This window comes from Rhinatrema bivittatum, chromosome 4 (assembly GCF_901001135.1).
Source record: "Rhinatrema bivittatum chromosome 4, aRhiBiv1.1, whole genome shotgun sequence".
Taxonomy (NCBI): Eukaryota; Metazoa; Chordata; class Amphibia; order Gymnophiona; family Rhinatrematidae; genus Rhinatrema; species Rhinatrema bivittatum.
Genome location: NC_042618.1, coordinates 486,148,736 through 486,167,543, shown reverse-complemented (window position 1 = coordinate 486,167,543; position 18,808 = coordinate 486,148,736). Strand labels below are relative to the sequence as shown.

The following is an 18,808-nucleotide window of genomic DNA, read 5'->3' as shown; positions in this document are numbered from 1 at the left end:
TGTTCGGTGAGCCCCTAGCCGAGATGAGGTTGAAGCTACCTATGGAAGGAGACCTCCTGTAGGTCTCATCGCCGGAGGCAGGTACGCTGTTTGTGGAGACCCAACCAATACCAGCCCTCATTTCCTGCAGGTTAAGCCCTTGGGTACTGGGGCTGGCTGGACTTGGGTGCAGGCCTCCAGAAGACGATGAATCCCACGACAACAGCAGGCAGAGTCAGGCGTACCAGAGGTCAGGAGCAGGCGGCAAGCAGAAGAACCTGAGAACAGGCAGATGGTCAGGGCAGGCGGCAGACAAGACAGAATCCAGGAACAGACCAAGGTCAAAATCCAGGCGAGCAGTCATGGAGGAGAAGGAGCAGAGCGGGGAGCCAGGAACTGGAGCACATGGTGCAGGACCAGTAACACATGGGGCAAGAGCAGGCACAGGCAGGACCAGGAACACGTGGCGCAACCAGCAACTCTTAACCAGAGTGGGACCTGTTGCTGAGTCAACAAATTGACGATTAGGCGGGGTTTAAATAGCCCCTAGCCTGACGCCATCAGTCAGGGCCGCGAGGAGTTTTCCTGCTCCTGGCCCTTTAAATAGTAGAGGGGGCTGCGAGTGTGCGCCTAGAGGGAGCAGCATCAGGACTGGCATCAGCAGCGCTGTGCAAGGCCAGAGAAGCCAAAGAATGAGGTCAGGCAGCGCGGGAACGTCTGGGGAGCAACGTGGCCAGAGTTGTGGCAGGAATGGGCTTCCTGCTGCCTGAGGTGACCTCCGCAGCCGGCAGCCGCAACAACAGGACACCGTCATTTGACCATCTAAGAAGTTTTTTTTCTATCGTGTTTTTTATTTGCTATGAACAAAAAAGAATTGTGAGTGCGATTGTTGTCCAATAGAAGGACTTGTTGCCTTAAAGAAAGAACAAACTACAATTTTTTTTCACTCAATATTCTTAAAAATAAAAACCCAAAAAGCAAAAAGAGGGGGATTTCTCAGTCTCCATTCAAAATACTGGATTATGATTATACTCTAGCAACGATATTGAAGTGTCTTCTAAGCTTGAAAAAGCACTGCTTCTGTGATTGCCTTGTAGATATAAAAATATATTTATGCATGTAGGGAACAAAGGGTTTTTTTGCTATGAATGAACATTGATCCATGGTAGGTTTGAATCTAGAGAATAGATAAGGGAGATCCTTTCCATTCAACGAAAACTGGCAAGAAAGGGAGACTGGAAAATAAATAAAGATGAAGCAAGTCGCAGTAATTGTGGCCTTGTGATTTGAGGTTTATGGACATTAGAACGTCAGACGTCTTTTGGCAATGCTTGATACTAGAGAGGTAGGAAGGAGAGCGAGCTGAGAGAGCAAAGAGCCCTGTACTTTATGGAGGGGGGGTAATGAGACCATGCTAAGGAGAGGGCCCTATGCTGACCTCAGGGTATGGGAGTAGCAGATGCACTGAGACATTAGGAGCGACAGCAAAGAGACCTGTACTATTACATTCATTTGGGTTGCAGAAATCCAAGGGCCAAATAACATTTTGGCAGGAAGAAGTATCAGTGGCTGCTTCATCTGAAGGAGGCAGTCAGTGTAATAAAGCATTTGATGATGCTAATAGCAGGCTTGAGTGCATATAGGGTGGTATCATTAATAAACAAAAGGAAATAATCATAGCTCTGTGCTGCCCACATTATGCAGTTCTGGAGAAGACATTTACACAAGGACTTTGATACGAGAAGCAGTTCAAGGAAGGGCCAGCAAAATGGTGCATGGCCTGCACTATAAGTTTTTAAGGTGCTACAAATGTAATTTCTAGAAGAAAGGAGCAAGAGGGGAAATATGATACAAATATTAAAATATTTGCCAGGCTTCCATTAGGTCCAAAAAAAGAGAACCTCTAAACCCAAAAAAACCTTATTTCAAGCCAACCTTACTGAGCACGAGGAATCTCATAGGTGTTAGTCTGATCTCTAAAAGCAAGGGGAACATTTTGACGAATATGCACATATTTAATCATGTACCACTCCAGAGGGATGACCTCAAACACTATTTTTTTGTAGTTTTTGCTTGCACTTTAAAAAAAACCACAACTTATACAGTCCAGCACATAATGAGATGTAAAATTTAGCTCGAGCTGAAACTGATGGCCAGATGAAGGTGCTACAAACCTCTCAGGGAATGGCACCTGCTTCTGGGAACAGTTTTCCAAAATTGTAATATAAAAGTGACAAACTGACAAAGTCTGGTCACTTTCTAAAGAACCGCGTAAAATATATAATGGTTTGTTATGGAACCTCTCTCATATCCGATCAGTTTTACAAAATGTCTGCCAAGGGTATCTGGGATTGGCCGTTTCCTGTGTCCAGTCTTTCTTAATTACCCCCAATGATGTTGTCGAGAACTCCTCTCACCACAGAAGGACTGCGAGTGTTGCTCTGGGTATATTGGTTGATATCATGCAGTCAGAGTCTCCAAGTGATTCATTGACTGAATCTCCTCCTCTCACCACAGAAGGACTGCGAGTGTTGCTCTGGATATATTATTGGTTGATATCATGCAGTCAGAGTCTCCAAGTGATTCATTGGCTGAATCTCCTCCTCTCACCACAGAAGGACTGTGAGTGTTGCTCTGGGTATATTGGTTGATATCATGCAGTCGAGTCCCCAAGTGATTCATTGGCTGAATCTCCTCCTCTCACCACAGAAGGACTGCGAGTGTTGCTCTGGGTATATTGGTTGATATCATGCAGTCAGAGTCCCCAAGTGATTCATTGGCTGAATCTCCTCCTCTCACCACAGAAGGACTGCGAGTGTTGCTCTGGGTATATTGGTTGATATCATGCAGTCAGAGTCTCCAAGTGATTCATTGGCTGAATCTCCTCCTCTCACCACAGAAGGACTGCGAGTGTTGCTCTGGGTATATTGGTTGATATCATGCAGTCAGAGTCCCCAAGTGATTCATTGGTTGAATCTCCTCCTCTCACCACAGAAGGACTGCGAGTGTTGCTCTGGGTATATTGGTTGATAACAAGCAGTCAGAGTCCCCAAGTGATTCATTGGCTGAATCTCCTCCTCTCACCACAGAAGGACTGCGAGTGTTGCTCTGGGTATATTGGTTGATATCATGCAGTCAGAGTCTCCAAGTGATTCATTGGCTGAATCTCCTCTTCTCACCACAGAAGGACTGCGAGTGTTGCTCTGGGTATATTGGTTGATATCATGCAGTCAGAGTCTCCAAGTGATTCATTGGCTGAATCTCCTCCTCTCACCACAGAAGGACTGCGAGTGTTGCTCTGGGTATATTGGTTGATATCATGCAGTCGAGTCTCCAAGTGATTCATTGGCTGAAGCTCTGCAGGGTGTTTTACTAATTAATTATCTGCAGATGGCAGATGGAGAAGGTTGAACTTGGTGGGTTGATGTTAATCACAGTGTATAAAACATTTGAGCAACCAATATTTTCCTCCAAGTTCCTCTTAAAGTCATGAGAGACTGTGGAAAAGCTCAGCGTTATCTCACTCTGGTTTTCTGTGGGGTGGGCATTTCTCAGCAGATGACGAGAAAGAAAATAACAGAGCATCCAAACCTCATTCCACTCCGGCCACTCTGCAATGGTAAGTCTGCATTTTTCTTTATCTTCAGAGTAATGCAATATTCAGATAGAAGAATGTGCATGAGTCCCGGAAGATGGTGGCCCCTGCCAGCCGTAGAGCAGTGCTGAGGGTGTGCCCTGGAGGAGGCTGTCTAAACAGAGAGAAAGGGCTAAAGGTGAATAAAAGTTGTTTTGTTTTTTTAACTGAAACGTGTAACTTAACTGGTTGAGCAGAATGAATTTGTTTTGTTTCCATATGTGGATCTGATGTACTCTAGAGGCAGCTACATCTTATCAAATCTGATTTCAAAAAAATCAGATTTTCATGTTCATACAAAAAGAATTCAAGTCAATTAAAAAAAAAAAAAAGGGTTTATCCAAAAAAAGATTACCATTTTTTCTATTGTTCCACTACTAGAAGTTCCCTGATCGATGCACTATATATATATATATATATATATATATCAGAGAGATTATTCACTGTAGGCCGGATTTTAAAAGGCCTTGCACGTGCAGCGCAAATTTTCAAAGGGGCCCAGCCACAGGCGTAAACCCCGGTATGCGTACAAGTGCAGGGCCTCTTCCAAGGGGCGTGTCCTAGGTGGGGAGGGGTGGGGCAGGATGGAGGTCAGCCGGGACAGCGGTGCGGGTAAATTACCTACTTCTACTCCCCAGGAGCAGCAAGTAATAAAAAAAAAAATTCAGGCCAGGTAGGTAAGCTTTAGGGGGTGGGAAGGAGAGGGGAAGGAAGGTTAGGCAGGGGGTTAGGGAAGTTCCTCCCAGTCTGCTCCTTAATTGGAGGGACTGGAGGGAACAGGACAAGGTCCGATTGTGTCACCGCACGGACTTTGCATAAATTCACCGCCCGCACATGCGCCTGTGGATTATAAAATCCGGTCCGCATGTGTGCGCGGTCACCCGATTTTATAACATGCGTGCTCCGGCGCACGTATGTTGTAAAATCGGCACATCCATGTGCACGTGCCGGGAACCGCGCACATATTATAAAATCTACCCCTAAATCTCCCAGCAGATCTCGTTTTGCATAGCCTATGGTACCTTGCAATAATATTACTAAGCTAGAAGATATGGAGTCTCAGTCTCAAAGAGGATTATGCAGTCCCAACTGCTTTCAGTACATCTAATGAAAGGACAGTTTCATCATTAAGGGTCCTACTTTCCCATACATAAGAGGGGCCTACTTAGGAAAAGTTAATTGCGTCGGAGGTGGACCCTTGGGCCGAGGTGGGGTTGACGCAACCTGTAGATGAGACCCTACGGGTCCCCACCATCGGCAGGTGGAGTGGGCTGATAGGCAGAGGCCGCTGGAGCTTCACCTATACCAGGCCTCGTTCCCCGCGGGTTGAGCCTTTGGATGCTAGGGCCAGCAGGACTTAGGTGGGCCTCGAGGTTGAATGGCAAGAGAGGTTGGTTCAGCCCAGAGACAGCAGGCGATGGATGACGTAGTCCTACTCTGTGTAACACACTCACAAAAACAATACGTTTCACTGGTCAAAATGTTGTTTTATTCAATTGTAACCACATAAATAGAAATGTAAATATGTTATTTGTAGGACCCACACTCACTGAGTTTGTATTGCAATCAAACTCAATCCGGTTATGGTCCATTTACTTTATTTAATTATTAACTCCTTTTTTTATAAGGTATATTTTTATGTTTCAAAATTTTTCTTAAAACTGAACCAACTGAAGCTGACTCACTAACCCCACGTGACAGTATCTCATCGGGTAAATGGAGCAAATAGATAGATATTCCTTTATAAGTCATGAAACAAACTGCAGAGTAATGTTCCTCTAATACGGCAAACAGTCCCACTTCAAAATCATCCTCATCTGATGCAGCAAACAGTCCCAACACGATCGTGTTTCGGACCACTGGGTCCTGCCTCAGGGGAAGACGCTCATCAAAAAGCTGCAGTCCATATCTCGTAGCGACTCCAGTCAAATGTTGTTCATTCTCCAGACATCTGTGGTTAACTCAACAGTTCCTTCTCTACGCGGTCTGTATTCAGACCCGCTCTTGATAAAAAAAAAACATCGCGGACCCCCCGGCTTTTTATCGTGAAACCGGAAATGCTTGATCGCTATTCTTTTTGCTTTTATTTTATCAGCCGTCTCCTTTGAGAACCAGATATGTTTCTTACGTCTCTTGCTTTTGTTTACTTTTTAGTTTGGCGCACTGTTCCACCTCTTTCGTTTTCTCCCAGTCTTCTAGTTCTACTTCCAGGTACTTCCTCATTTCAGCAAAGTCTGTTTTTTTGAAGTTCAAAACTCGGGTCTTTGTGTGACTTCTCCGTTTCCTATTTGTGATATCAAACCTTACCGTTTGATCACTGGTGCTGAGGTGGGCACCCACCCAGGACATTAGAGACATTATCTCCGTTAGTGAGCACTAAGTCGTGTATAACCCCCTCCTTCATAGGTTCCATTACCATTTGTTTGCCTTGCAGGGCATCCACTATCTCTCTATTTCTATTATACCCCGTGGTTTATTCGGGCAGCCAAGCCTCCTCACCGAATATACTAAATGGCGGTCAGTATGTTCGGTGAGGAGGCTTGGTTCCTGAATAAACCACGGGGGTTCAATGAAATAGCAAACATGGCATCTAAATACAGCTAAGTTTTGGTTCTGGCGCTCTGCATATATATACAGAAAAGTCTTTTAGGGCACATTTTAAAATAGAAAAAAATCACGTCACACTATAAGTGCACTTTGACAATCTATAAAATTTCACATTTCCCATAATTTATTAAAAAAAAAAAAAAAGAGGTGGAAGGTTGGTTGGTTTATGATTAAATCATAAGAATGGAACAACCTGCATGGTTTCTGCCATGAAAATATATGAAACCACCTCCTTTCACTTTATATAATTTCAAAAGAATTTTGCTGTGAAATTTATGAGTAGTTTATACATGGTTCCGTTTTTTTGAAATTTCTATAGACAGATGTAAGCCATCTTTGACACAGAGCCTTTTATTGTTCCACACATGGCCCCAGTCCCTAATATATCCAAAACTTTCTTCCTTATAGCAAGTTTTGAGCCATACATTGAAGTTATCTATATGGCTTAGCCTCTCCTTCCCCTCTCCATGAACAGGTAATGCTTCTGAAAAGGCAATAGTCTTCACCATGTGACTAATCTGCTTCGCCAGAGTCTGGAAGTCTCTCTGTACCACTTGGATGCTGTTTCTAGCAAGGTCCCAGATGGATGATATCAACTTTAGAGTCATTACTTTCCTCTTGGATTGCACTGACTATCTGAATAGCATTTTAACTTGCCAATGATCCTGGAAAGCTTTTAACTAGTGTTTCCTTCAAAAAGAGTTCCCAAATTAGTGCCTCTGATTGTCACCTTTTCTTATGGTTTTGTACTTGTGTCACTTGAGAGAGTTGGGTGTCTCCGCATCACAGGTCTTGCTCTACCCGAGCCCACTGTAATCCATTTGTTCTTGGGTTCCTGTTCGCTCTGTGTAAGTGGTGTAAGTGCTGGGGGTGTAAGGGGTGGGGGGTGGGGGGTATAAGTGGAAGTGCTGGGGGTGGGGGTGTAAGGGGTGGGGGTGGGGGTGTAAGGGGTGAGGGTGTAAGTGCTGGGGGTGGTGGGGGGGTGTAAGGGATGGGGGTGGGGGTGTAAGGGGTGGGGGGTATAAGTGGAAGTGGTGGGGGTGAGGGTGTAAGTGCTGGGGGTGGTGGGGGTGTAAGGGGTGGGGGTGGGGGGTATAAGTGGAAGTGCTGGGGGTGGGGGTATAAGGGGTGGGGGTGGGGGTGTCTTTGGGTCACAGGTCTTATCCTACCAGAGCCCACTGTAATCCATTTGTTCTTGGGTTCCTGTTCGCTCTGTGTAAGGGGTGGGGGTGGGGGTGAGGGTGAGGGTGTAAGTGCTGGGGGTGGTGGGGGTGAGGGTGTAAGGGGTGGGGGGTGTAAGTGGAAGTGCTGGGGGTGGGGGTATAAGTGCTGGGGGTGGTGGGGGTGTAAGGGGTGGGGGTGGGGGGTATAAGTGGAAGTGCTGGGGGTGGGGGTATAAGGGGTGGGGGTGTCTGTGGGTCACAGGTCTTATTCTACTTGAGCTCACTAAAAACTATTTTTCTGGGTTTCTGAATTTTCTGTGGTAATGGGGAAAGGATTCCTGAATTCTGTAAAGTGGGTGAGGATTCCTTGCTGGTTCCTGATTCTTCCTTTATTGCAGGTCATTCAGCTTTAAGGTGAGACAACTCCTTTTTCAGGGCAGAGAGCTTTGAACAAATGGGGCAAGCCCTAAGTTTCCAGATGATTTGCCGCAAGATAAAGGCTCCACAATTGTTACATTGGAGAGTCCTCATTTTGTTCAACTGATTTGAGGGAAAACACCTAAGGAATTACAAAATTACCAGATTATCTTGTTCCCAATGATGTATTGCAGTCAGATTATATGAGTAGGAGAAACCCTGGGGTGTACGGGTGGGAAGCGTGGGAAGCTATAGGGATTTTGTAGGATGCTCTCTTTACTTAAAGTGAGATAACTCTCTCTATATATACGGTAATGTTTGTTTTATTTATTTTCTTAGATCCTCTCTTTTAGCACTGCTAAGATTCAATATCAATACTGCACACTACCTGCTCTTCAGTGCAGCAGCCTGAAAACTCCTCTGAGACACCCACACAATGCACACCCCCAGAACCTTTGCCTATATATGTAATACCTATGTAATATATATGTAATACCTATTAATAATGTCAATGTAAAGCCTGTTGCTAAGTTATTGTTAAATGTAAACCGCGGTGATGTATCTCTTTACGTACTGCGGTATATAAAAACCCTTAAATAAATAAAATATATTTCAAAGATACCAGGCAGTAATATACCTAACTTTGGAGATTGGAGCCCTTGTGGACAGGAAGTAGCCAGTAAGCAGGCTGGCACTTGACCCTGCAATTCACAAGACAATCTGCCTGCTATTGACTAGGAACAGCCCCTCCCCAAGGCAGGTTGTCTGCTGTTAGGCAGACAGAATTATTTAATTATTCCCCTCCTTTTCCACTGCTAAGATCCAATACTCCACACTACCTGCCCATCAGGCTCTTATTTCTATTCACATGGCCTAGAACAGGCCACAACATTTTCAGATATTCAGGGGACTTTTCTTGTCCCAAATAGCTGTCTTTCGTAACTAGCATGTTCCAAATTATCACGAATTAGTGGTTCAGGTAAGGAGATTATTCTTTCCAACATACCATGAGGCAACATTTCACTGCAACTGAGATGCGAGTTATCAACTCTGATTTCTCTGGATTTTCTCCCTCCAGAGGCAGGCTCTTGCGTAGTCTTCAGATAAATAAGATATTTACAAGCTCCCTAATGCCTCAAGCTTTAGAAACCTGGATTGTACCAGCTGGCAAGCCAAGCATACAGAACAGCACAGTTCTATCGGGCCGATACAGTAAAAGTCGCGGGAGAGCTGGCAAGCACAGGCCAGTGTCCAGGGCACGCGATTCAGTATCGGCCCATATGCAATGGGTTCAGAAAACTTACGCCGGCAAAATTGAGCATCCGTCTTCCAGCATGTGGGCCACGGACAGATTTTTAAATTTTTTATTTTTTATATTTGTGGCCTCCGACTTAATATCGCCATGATATTAAGTTGGAGGGTGTTCAGAAAAGCAGTTTTTTCTACTTTTCTGTACACTTTCCTGGTACCGGCAGAAATTAACGCCTACCTTATAAGAACATAAGAAATTGCCATGCTGGGTCAGACCAAGGGTCCATCAAGCCCAGCATCCTGTTTCCAACAGAGGCCAAAACCAGGCCACAAGAACCTGGCAATTACCCAAACACTAAGAAGAACCCATGCTACTGATGCAATTAATAGCAGTGGCTATTCCCTAAGTATAATTGATTAATAGCCATTAATGGACTTCTCCTCCAAGAACTTATCCAAACCTTTTTTGAACCCAGCTACACTAAGTGCACTAACCACGTCCTCTGGCAACAAATTCCAGAGCTTTATTGTGCATTGAGTGAAAAAGAATTTTCTCAGATTAGTCTTAAATGTGCTACTTGCTAACTTCATGGAATGCCCCCTAGTCCTTCTATTATTCGAAAGTGTAAATAACCGATTCACATCTACTCATTCAAGACCTCTCATGAACTTAAAGACCTCTATCATATCCCCCCTCAGCCATCTCTTCTCCAAGCTAAACAGCCCTAACCTCTTCAGCCTTTCCTCATAGGGAAGCTGTTCCATCCCCTTTATCATTTTGGTTGCCCTTCTCTGTACCTTCTCCATCACAACTATATCTTTTTTGAGATGCGGCGACCAGAATTGTACACAGTATTCAAGGTGTGGTCTCACCATGGAGCAATACAGAGGCATTATGACAATTTCCGTTCTATTAACCATTCGCTTCCTAATAATTCCTAACATTCTATTTGCTTTTTTGACTGCTGCAGCACACTGAGCCGACGATTTTAAAGTATTATCCACTATGATACCTAGATCTTTTTCCTGGGTGGTAGCTCCTAATATGGAACCTAACATCGTGTAACTACAGCAAGGGTTATTTTTCCCTATATGCAACACCTTGCACTTGTCCACATTAAATTCCATCTGCCATTTGGATGCCCAATCTTCCAGTCTTGCAAGGTCCTCCTGTAATGTATCACAATCTGCTTGTGATTTAACTACTCTGAATAATTTTGTATCATCCGCAAATTTGATAACCTCACTCATCGTATTCCTTTCCAGATCATTTATAAATATATTGAAAAGCACCGGTCCAAGTACAGATCCCTGAGGCACTCCACTGTTTACCCTTTTCCACTGAGAAAATTGACCATTTAATTCTACTCTCTGTTTCCTGTCTTTTAACCAGTTTGTAATCCACGAAAGGACATTGCCTCCTATCCCATGACTTTAGTTTTCGTAGAAGCCTCTCATGAGGGACTTTGTCAAACGCCTTCTGAAAATCCAAATACACTACATCTACCGGTTCACCTTTATCCACATGTTTATTAACCCCTTCAAAAAAATGAAGCAGATTTGTTAGGCAAGACTTTCCTTGGGTAAATCCATGTTGACTGTGTCCCATTAAATCATGTCTTTCTATATGCTCTACGATTTTGATCTTGAGAATAGTTTCCACTATTTTTCCCGGCACTGAAGTCATGCTCACTGGTCTATAGTTACCCGGATCGCCCCTGGAGCCTTTTTTAAATATTGGGGTTACATTGGCCACCCTCCATTCTTCAGGTACAATGGATGATTTTAATGATAGGTTACAAATTTTAACTAATAGATCAGAAATTTCATTTTTGAGTTCCTTCAGAACCCTAGGATGCATACCATCTGGTCCAGGTGATTTGCTACTCTTTAGTTTGTCAATCTGGCCTACTACATCTCCCAGGTTCACAGTGATTTCGTTCAGTTCGTCTGAGTCATCACCCCTGAAAACCAGCTCTGGAACTGGTATCTCCCCAACATCCTCATTAGTAAACATGGAGGCAAAGAATTCATTTAGTCTTTCTGCAATGGCCTTATCTTCCCTAAGAGCCCCTTTAACCCCTCTTCCCTAAGAGCCCCTTTAACCCCCTTTGGGCAGGCGTTAATTTCTGAAAGTAAAATGTGTGGCTTGGCTGCGCATTTTACTTTCTGTATCGTGCAGGAATAACTAATAGGGTCATCAACATGCATTTGCATGTTGCGGGCGCTATTAGTTTCGGGGGGGTTGGCCGTGCGTTTCCATGCGCTATTACCCCTTACTGTATAAGGGGTAAAAATAGCGTGTTGAAAACCCGTGGCCAAACGGGGCCTAACAGTGCGCTCAGCCTGAGCACACTTTACTGCATCGGCCCGTATGAAAGCAGAAGACTCTGCTTTCATAGAACTGTGATGTAATGATAGAAAACTGAAATTAATTTAACAATTGTTCAGTAGCAAAGTAAATGCCAGTTTGTTAGACAGTGTGAGATCAAGGGCAGGATATGAGCGCCTGCTTCTGTTCGCTTGCTGCAGAGATATCCAGCAGGAATTAGAGTGCTGCATGATGAAAGAGTTGAATGGCTAACTATCCTTTAATTTCCTTAAATAACAGAACTGTTTGCAGGGAAGTTACTTAACTATCCTTTAATTTCCTTAAATAACAAAACTGTTTGCAGAGACGTTACTCAGACTCTACAGCAAGACTTTTCTTGTTTCCTATGGGTGCCCATGTACAACTGCTGAAGAACATTTGTTGCGGACGTGGACCCTAGGCCTGGGGTGGAGTTGACGCTACCCATGGAGAAACCCCCTCGGCTCCCCACCATCGGGAGGCGGGGTTGAATGGGAAGTGGAGGCCGACTGGAGCTTCGCCAACACCAGCCCTCGTTCCCCGCAGGTTGAGCCCTTGGGTTCCGGGGCCGGCTGGTCTTACGTGGGCCTCTGCGTGGTTGATCCCGGAGAGAGTGTCCAAGGCAGGGCGCCAGGAGCCAGCGGAGATGCAGGGTCTGAAGAAGCAAAGTCGAAGACAAGGCCAGGTTCCAGAAGTCTGGACAGACAGAAGCAGGCAAGCGATTAGGAACAAGTTCAGTCCAGGCTTATGAGTAGGCAGTTGCCTAAGAAAGGCCAAGTCCTAAGACAGTGAACTGGAAATGAGGGCAGGCGGCTGAAGACAAGGTCAGGTCCAAGCTGAATTCAGGGCAGGCGGCTGAGAACAAAGTCAGGTTCGAGCAAGGGTCAAAAGCCAAGGAATCTGTCCAGAGAGTTGTTGGGTACAAGTGAGGGTCAAGCCAGAGAATCCATCAAGCGTGTAGTCAGGAACAAGCGAGGGTCAAGTATGGGCAGCCAGAAGCAGTTTGGAGTACAGAGTTGTGAAGAGGACCTGTGGCTCTAAAAGTACAGAGCACAAGGGTGCACAAAGCAGGGCAACTTATGAAAGGATGTGGCTCAGAAGAAAAAAATGTTTCAGGCAGAGAGGAAACTGAGTGAGCCTGGTTGCAGAGACAGCCGGAAAGTGGTAGGTTTGAACCGGCTAAAGAGAGAAGCTCTGCTGGAGGAAGATAGGGATTTAGTAATCAAGTTAACGCTGGTCATGCAGGTTTGGGTTGTGTTTTTTTTTACTTTTGAAAAGGGAGTGAAGCACTGGTGCAGCAAGGCTGTGCTGAGCAGGGTGTGGCCCTGGAATAGCCGCCAGAGTGGGCTGTGAGTACAGTGAATGGGAACAGGGTGGGGAGCTACTCTGTAGTTCAAGGAGTAAAGGCACAGGAAACACTGGAGCAGTCAGGGTACTGCAGCAACAGGTGAAGCGAAAGCAGCCAGAGGGCTGGAAGGAAAGAACAGCCATGCATGTCTGTGTAGTGGGATTTCCCCAAGAGCTGGATCAAATGGAGGACCTGAAGCTTGAGGTTGGCAGCTAGAAAGGCCAGCCAGGATAATTTTATTTATTTTATTTATTTGTACTTTTTATATACCGACGTTTGTTTAGTAACATCACATCGGTTCACATGTTATGGAGTCTCAGTTTAGTGGACCCTTAGGCCAACCTGCAGGAGACTGGGAAAGGTGGTCAATGTCTCTAGTATGTGGCAGGCCGGGAGGCAGATGTTCAGGCAGGACGTGGAGGTGCTCTTCACCCTAGAAGCTGGTACTCCCCCGGGAGGAGCCCATAGGAGCCCAACCGCTGGGACTTAGGTGAGGCTTCACCCTTGGAAGCTGAAGCCCCCCCTGGGAGGAGCCCGTAGGGACCCGGCCACTGGGACTTAGGTGGGTTGTTGATCAGGACTGAGAACTGGAACCAGACTAGGACGGTACATAAGTACTGTAGCAGGGCTCGGGTTCTGTAACCAGGCAGGAACGGTAGCAAGACTCGGGTACTGGAACCAGGCAGGAACTGGAGCAAGACTCGGGTACTGGAATCAGGCAGGAACTGGAGCAAGCAAGCAGGAACCAAGCAGGTACTGTAGCAGGCAAGCAGGAACGGGGTGAGTAGTGAGCAACTCACTCCGGGGCACGACGCAACAGGAAACCAGGAGGTAAGCCCCGTTGCAAGGCAAAGACTGAGTGTCCGTGGCCGGCTTATCAAGGCCGTGGCATCTGATTAGGGGTGTGCATTCGTTTTGAACTTAAATGTAAAACGCAACTTTTTTTTTTTTTTTACTTAAAAAAGTGATGAGGCGAAAACAATCGGATTTCCAACTTATTCAACATAGCTATGTTGAATAAGTTGGAAATCGCGATTGTTGATCCTAAATAAAAATTTAAACCCCTCACCCTCCTTAATCCCCCCCCAAAGACTTACCAAAACTCCCTGGTGGTACAGCAGGGAGTCAGGACGCCATTTCTGAACTCCTTTGCGAGGAGCACGTGACGTCAGCGTCACGTCGGAGTGACGCGGCGTCACGTGATTCCCCGCGCGTTCGCTCCGGGACCCTCGTTGCACCCAAAAGGAACTTTTGGCCAGCTTTGTTACCTTATTTACTTTCCTAACAAAAATATTAGTTTCCCTTACAATATCTGCTTTTAGTTTTACCCACCATGTTACGCTCCTGCCCACAAGAAGCATGGGCAGGCTCTTACCTTCCACAGACAGCCAGTCGGGCTGCTTCTTTCTCCCTGAATCAGCTGGGGCCGTTCCCACAGCTGTTGCCATGCGGTCTGCTTCTCTGCTACTGTTCCTGCCTTCCCCCGACGTGCTGCTACAGCCCGGGTCCTTGCCTGGCTGGGAAGCCGTCCCTGCCAGTGCCTGCAGCCTGCTTCAGCTCTCTGCTCTGCCTGCTGTCTTCACGGCATGGAGCCGTTCCTGCAGTCAGCCCTTCCCCCGCTTCCTCTGCAGCCAGCCTTACCTCTCTCTGCTTCTTCCTGCTTCTGTCCTTGCAGCTGGGAGCTGCTCCAGTGACCTGCCTTCACCCAGCTCCAGTCCAGGGCTGCTCCGCGGCTTCCTTGGGCCCTCCACGTGGCTGAGGACGCCACCAGCTTCCAGCTCTTCTCTCCAGCTCCCTAGGGCGCGGGCGCGCGTCTCTCTGCTCCTCTTAAAGGACCAGCCAGGTGTGGTCCCCTGCTGACCCCTCCCTGGGCGTTGTCCACCTCAGCCCTACTAAAGGGCTCAGCTTTCACTCTGTCTGGGCCTTCGCAAGGAGTTGGTCACTCCTGAGATCCTTCGCTCCAGGAAGTCGTCCGTGTTCCAGCACTTCCGCAAGGTCCTGTGTTTCTTGTTACCTGTCAGAGCTCCTCGTCCAGTCCTGATGTCTGCCTGCCGTTCCAGTCCCAAGGTCTGTCTCTTGATCCAGTCCTGATGTTCCTGCTGTTCCTGATGTCCATGTTCCAGCCCTGAGGTGTGTCTCCTGTTCCAGTATCTGTGTTCCAGTCCTGATGTTCCTGCTGTTCCAGATATCCTTGTTCCTGATCCTGATGCTTTAACCTGCCTTGTGCTGCCAGGAGAGCAGTGTATCCTTGCCTTGTGCTGCCAGGAGAGCAGCGTATCCTTGCCTTGTGCTGCCAGGAGTGCAGCGAACCAGCTTACTCTTTCCTGTGCTCTCCCGCTCTCTGCGTGGTCCGCGACCAGCCTTCCAGGGCTGAGTAGGGCGCGCATGAGGCAGGGTGGTCCGCGACTCAGTCCCGCGGGTGGTCTGAGTAGGGCGCCCTGAGGGACGGTGCCCATGTCTTCCTTCAGCCCTTGTTCCTGACTCCACCTCTGTGCATCCAGCACCTCGTCCTGAGTCCACGTCTGTGCCTGTCCACGTCTATGCATCCTGCACCTCGTCCTGAGTCCACGTCTGTGCCTGAGTCCACGTCTATGCATCCTGCACCTCGTCCTGAGTCCACGTCTGTGCCTGAGTCCACGTCTATGCATCCTGCACCTCGTCCTGAGTCCACGTCTGTGCCTGAGTCCACGTCTATGCATCCTGCACCTCGTCCTGAGTCCACGTCTGTGCCTGAGTCCACGTCTATGCATCCTGCACCTCGTCCTGAGTCCACGTCTGTGCCTGAGTCCACGTCTATGCATCCTGCACCTCGTCCTGAGTCCACGTCTATGCCTGAGTCTACGTGGTTCCTGAGTCTCGTCTGAATCCATGTTCCAGTCTTCGCTGCCCTGGCCTCCATCTGGCCTGCCGCTTCGTGCCGTACCCTGCGGCAGGTCCGAAAGGGCTGGGAACGGTCGGAGGACTGTTCACAAGACCAACATTGCGTTGTTGGGTCTTCCGAAGCGTGCAGGTCTGGAGGAGGGCCTGTCTTCCATGTCACTCCAGCCCTGCTCCCGTCCAGCCCATGCTCGGGCATGCCACGCCTCCCGCGGCACCTCTTCAGAGCCTCTGGGGTCGAGCCGTGGCCCAAGGACACACATCACCCAGGAGTGGGATCGCTCTCCTAGCGCTCCACAACACACCACTATTGTGCTTCTCCTAGATTTTCCCTCCAGCTGAAATTTGAGATATTCTCCCATTTTAATAATGTTAGTTTTCCTGAAGTCTAAGAACCTTGCAAGTGTTCCAGTGCTGAAGCACAGCATCTGGTGATCGCTGGGTCTCAGATGATCATGCACCCTCCTTTGTGACTGACAGAGAACAGTTCTGCCTGCAGAGAATCCAGGATCTGCCTGCTTTGAGTTGACACCATAGCAGGGAGGCTAAGCATCCTTTCAACCAGTTTCAACAGAAGCATTCCTGAAAAATAAAATGGTTTATTGTGTCCGTTAGGTATAAGTTAAGAACATAAGAAATTGCCAAGCTGGGTCAGACCAAGGGTCCATCAAGCCCAGCATCCTGTTTCCAACAGAGGCCAAACCAGGCCACAAGTACCTGGCAATTACCCAAACACTAAGAAGATCCCATGCTACTGATGTAATTAATAACAGTGGCTATTCCCTAAGTAAATTTGATGACTAGCCGTTAATGGACTTCTCCTCCAAGAACTTATCCAAACCTTTTTTGAACCCAGCTACACTAACTGCACTAACCACATCCTCTGGCAACAAATTCCAGAGCTTTATTGTGCGTTGAGTGAAAAAGAATTTTCTCCTATTAGTCTTAAATGTGCTACTTGCTAACTTCATGGAATGCCCCCTAGTCCTTCTATTATTCGAAAGTGTAAATAACCGAGTCACATCTACTCGTTCAAGACCTCTCATGATCTTAAAAGTTATCGTCATTGTAAATTGTTAACCCTAACCTAGTGGTTGAGATCAACCTGATATTACAACATCAAAAAACTCAACTCACCCTCTCCTCTTAGCCTCCAGTTGCGTCACTGGCAGTGTGAGTTCTCCCTTATTTCAAATTATAGAGGAGTAGATTGCAGGGGAAATAGAATCCATGAGGGAAGAAAATACAATTACTTTATAAATGGCTATTAACATCTCTAAAACATCCAGCACCGTAAGCAGGAGCTTTTTATCCCATAGGGATGCACTGCAGAACAATCTCTCAAAGTTGAACTAAAGAATAATATATGTGGTAAATCTACTGAATTAAATGAAATTTACAATCAATCATCCTAAGTGATAGGTCAAATAATTAAACTGAAAAATCTCCCGTTCTAGTCATTGAGCTATGAGTAGTGTAAGATGCATCCCATAATGGAAACTAATTTCATCTTTACTTTGCTTACAGTGCTCTGTCAGGCGAGCAGTGTTTGATTCATATTTTCCATAATGGAGACTTAAAGCCAAGGAAGTACAATATCAAACTGGTTTGGGTTCTTTGATCATTAGAAATATCCAGGTAAAATGGAGCTTTGTTCTCCCTGTCAAACTAATGATGAGATCTGAAAGAGAGAAGTGAAAAAAGGAAAATTCATCTAACACTGAATGAGATAATTAACGGCTGTTCCCTCTGACTTGTCTGAGACAGGGAGAAACTGCTCTAATTAGCAGCTAAACTCCACAAATGATGCCTTAGGCTTTTAAAATGAGGGTTTGCACAGAACTGTGAATTGGTGAAGCGATATTCTGGTTATTTTCCTTGGCAGCCCACAAAAGTGAACCAAAGACCCTTGCATCTAAATTCCATTTGTTTATCCAACAAGCTTATTAAAATAGCTGACCTTGTACCACCAGAATAAGTGACGGTTTTAAGTAAGACCAAGGCACTGAAGGCTTTCCAATATATGATCTTTTTTATTCAGTCTTCGGTTCACTCTGTGACTGTAGCACTGAAGTGTGGAACATTGATCTTGATTCTTAGCAGAGGAAAAGAGGTAGACTAAATTAAAAATATTTTAAAAAACCACCTCACGTAGCAGTAGCCATCTTGTCTTAGGGTGGGGTTGTTGCAACTCAGTTGCCCTGAGCACAGCAGGGGCAAGGGTTAACTGATTCCCACCCACCCCAGGGTTTGTTCTAATATAGTCTGACTGGGATACATATTTGGTAACAAGATAATTTTGTAATTCCTTAGGTGTTCTCCCTTAAATCAGTTGAACAAAATGAGGACTATCCAATGTAACAATTGTGGAGCCTTTATCTTGAGGCAAATCATCTGGAAACTTAGGGCTTGCTCCATTCGTTCAAAGCTCTCTGCCCTGAAAAAGGAGTTGTCTCACCTTAAAGCTGAATTACCTACAATAAGAAAAAAAGTATTAGCAACCACCAAGGAATCCTCCCCCACTTTACAGTATTCAGGAATTGTTTCCCCATTACCACAGAAAATTCAGAAACCCAGAAAAAAAGTGGTTTTCAACGGGCTCAGGTAGGATAAGACCTGTGACCCAAAGACCCCCATCCTTCACAAATGTGCAGCCCACATGTCCTCCCCCACTTGCACAAAGCGAACAGAAACCCACGAACATAAGGCTTACAGTGGGCCCTGGTAGAGTAAGACCTGTGATGCGGAGACACCCAACTCTCTCAAGTGACACAAGTACAAAATGCCTTCCCTGTATTAGATAATGAAGAAGCTCTAGCAATGGAGACTGAAGTGGTATCCGAAAAGAAAGAAGAAACCCAATGCACACAGAAATTCCATAATACAACTAATAACCATAAGAAAAAGTTCATTGTGCTGGGTGTCTCAGTCATTAGAGGCACTAATTTGGGAACCCTTTTCGAGGGGAACACTATAGTTAAAAGCTTTCTGGGATCATTGGCCAGTAGAAATTAGGGATGTGAATCGTGTCCTCGATCGTCTTAACGATCGATTTCGGCTGGGAGGGGGAGGGAATCGTATTGTTGCCATTTGGGGGGGTAAAATATCGTGAAAAATCGTGAAAAATCGTGAAAAATCGTGAAAAATCTAAAAATCGCAAAACCGGCACATTAAAACCCCCT

General features: G+C 46.2%; 1 protein-coding gene across 1 annotated transcript in view; it reads left to right on the top strand.

Annotated features, from left to right (window-relative positions):
* The window catches only part of RFX4 (regulatory factor X4), a 501,498-nt gene that overhangs the window by 29,826 nt on the left and 452,864 nt on the right, over window positions 1–18,808 (top strand). Inside the window, 1 exon segment of the mRNA XM_029597552.1 lies at window positions 3,538–3,598. Within this exon segment, the coding sequence (XP_029453412.1) occupies window positions 3,538–3,598 (61 nt within the window).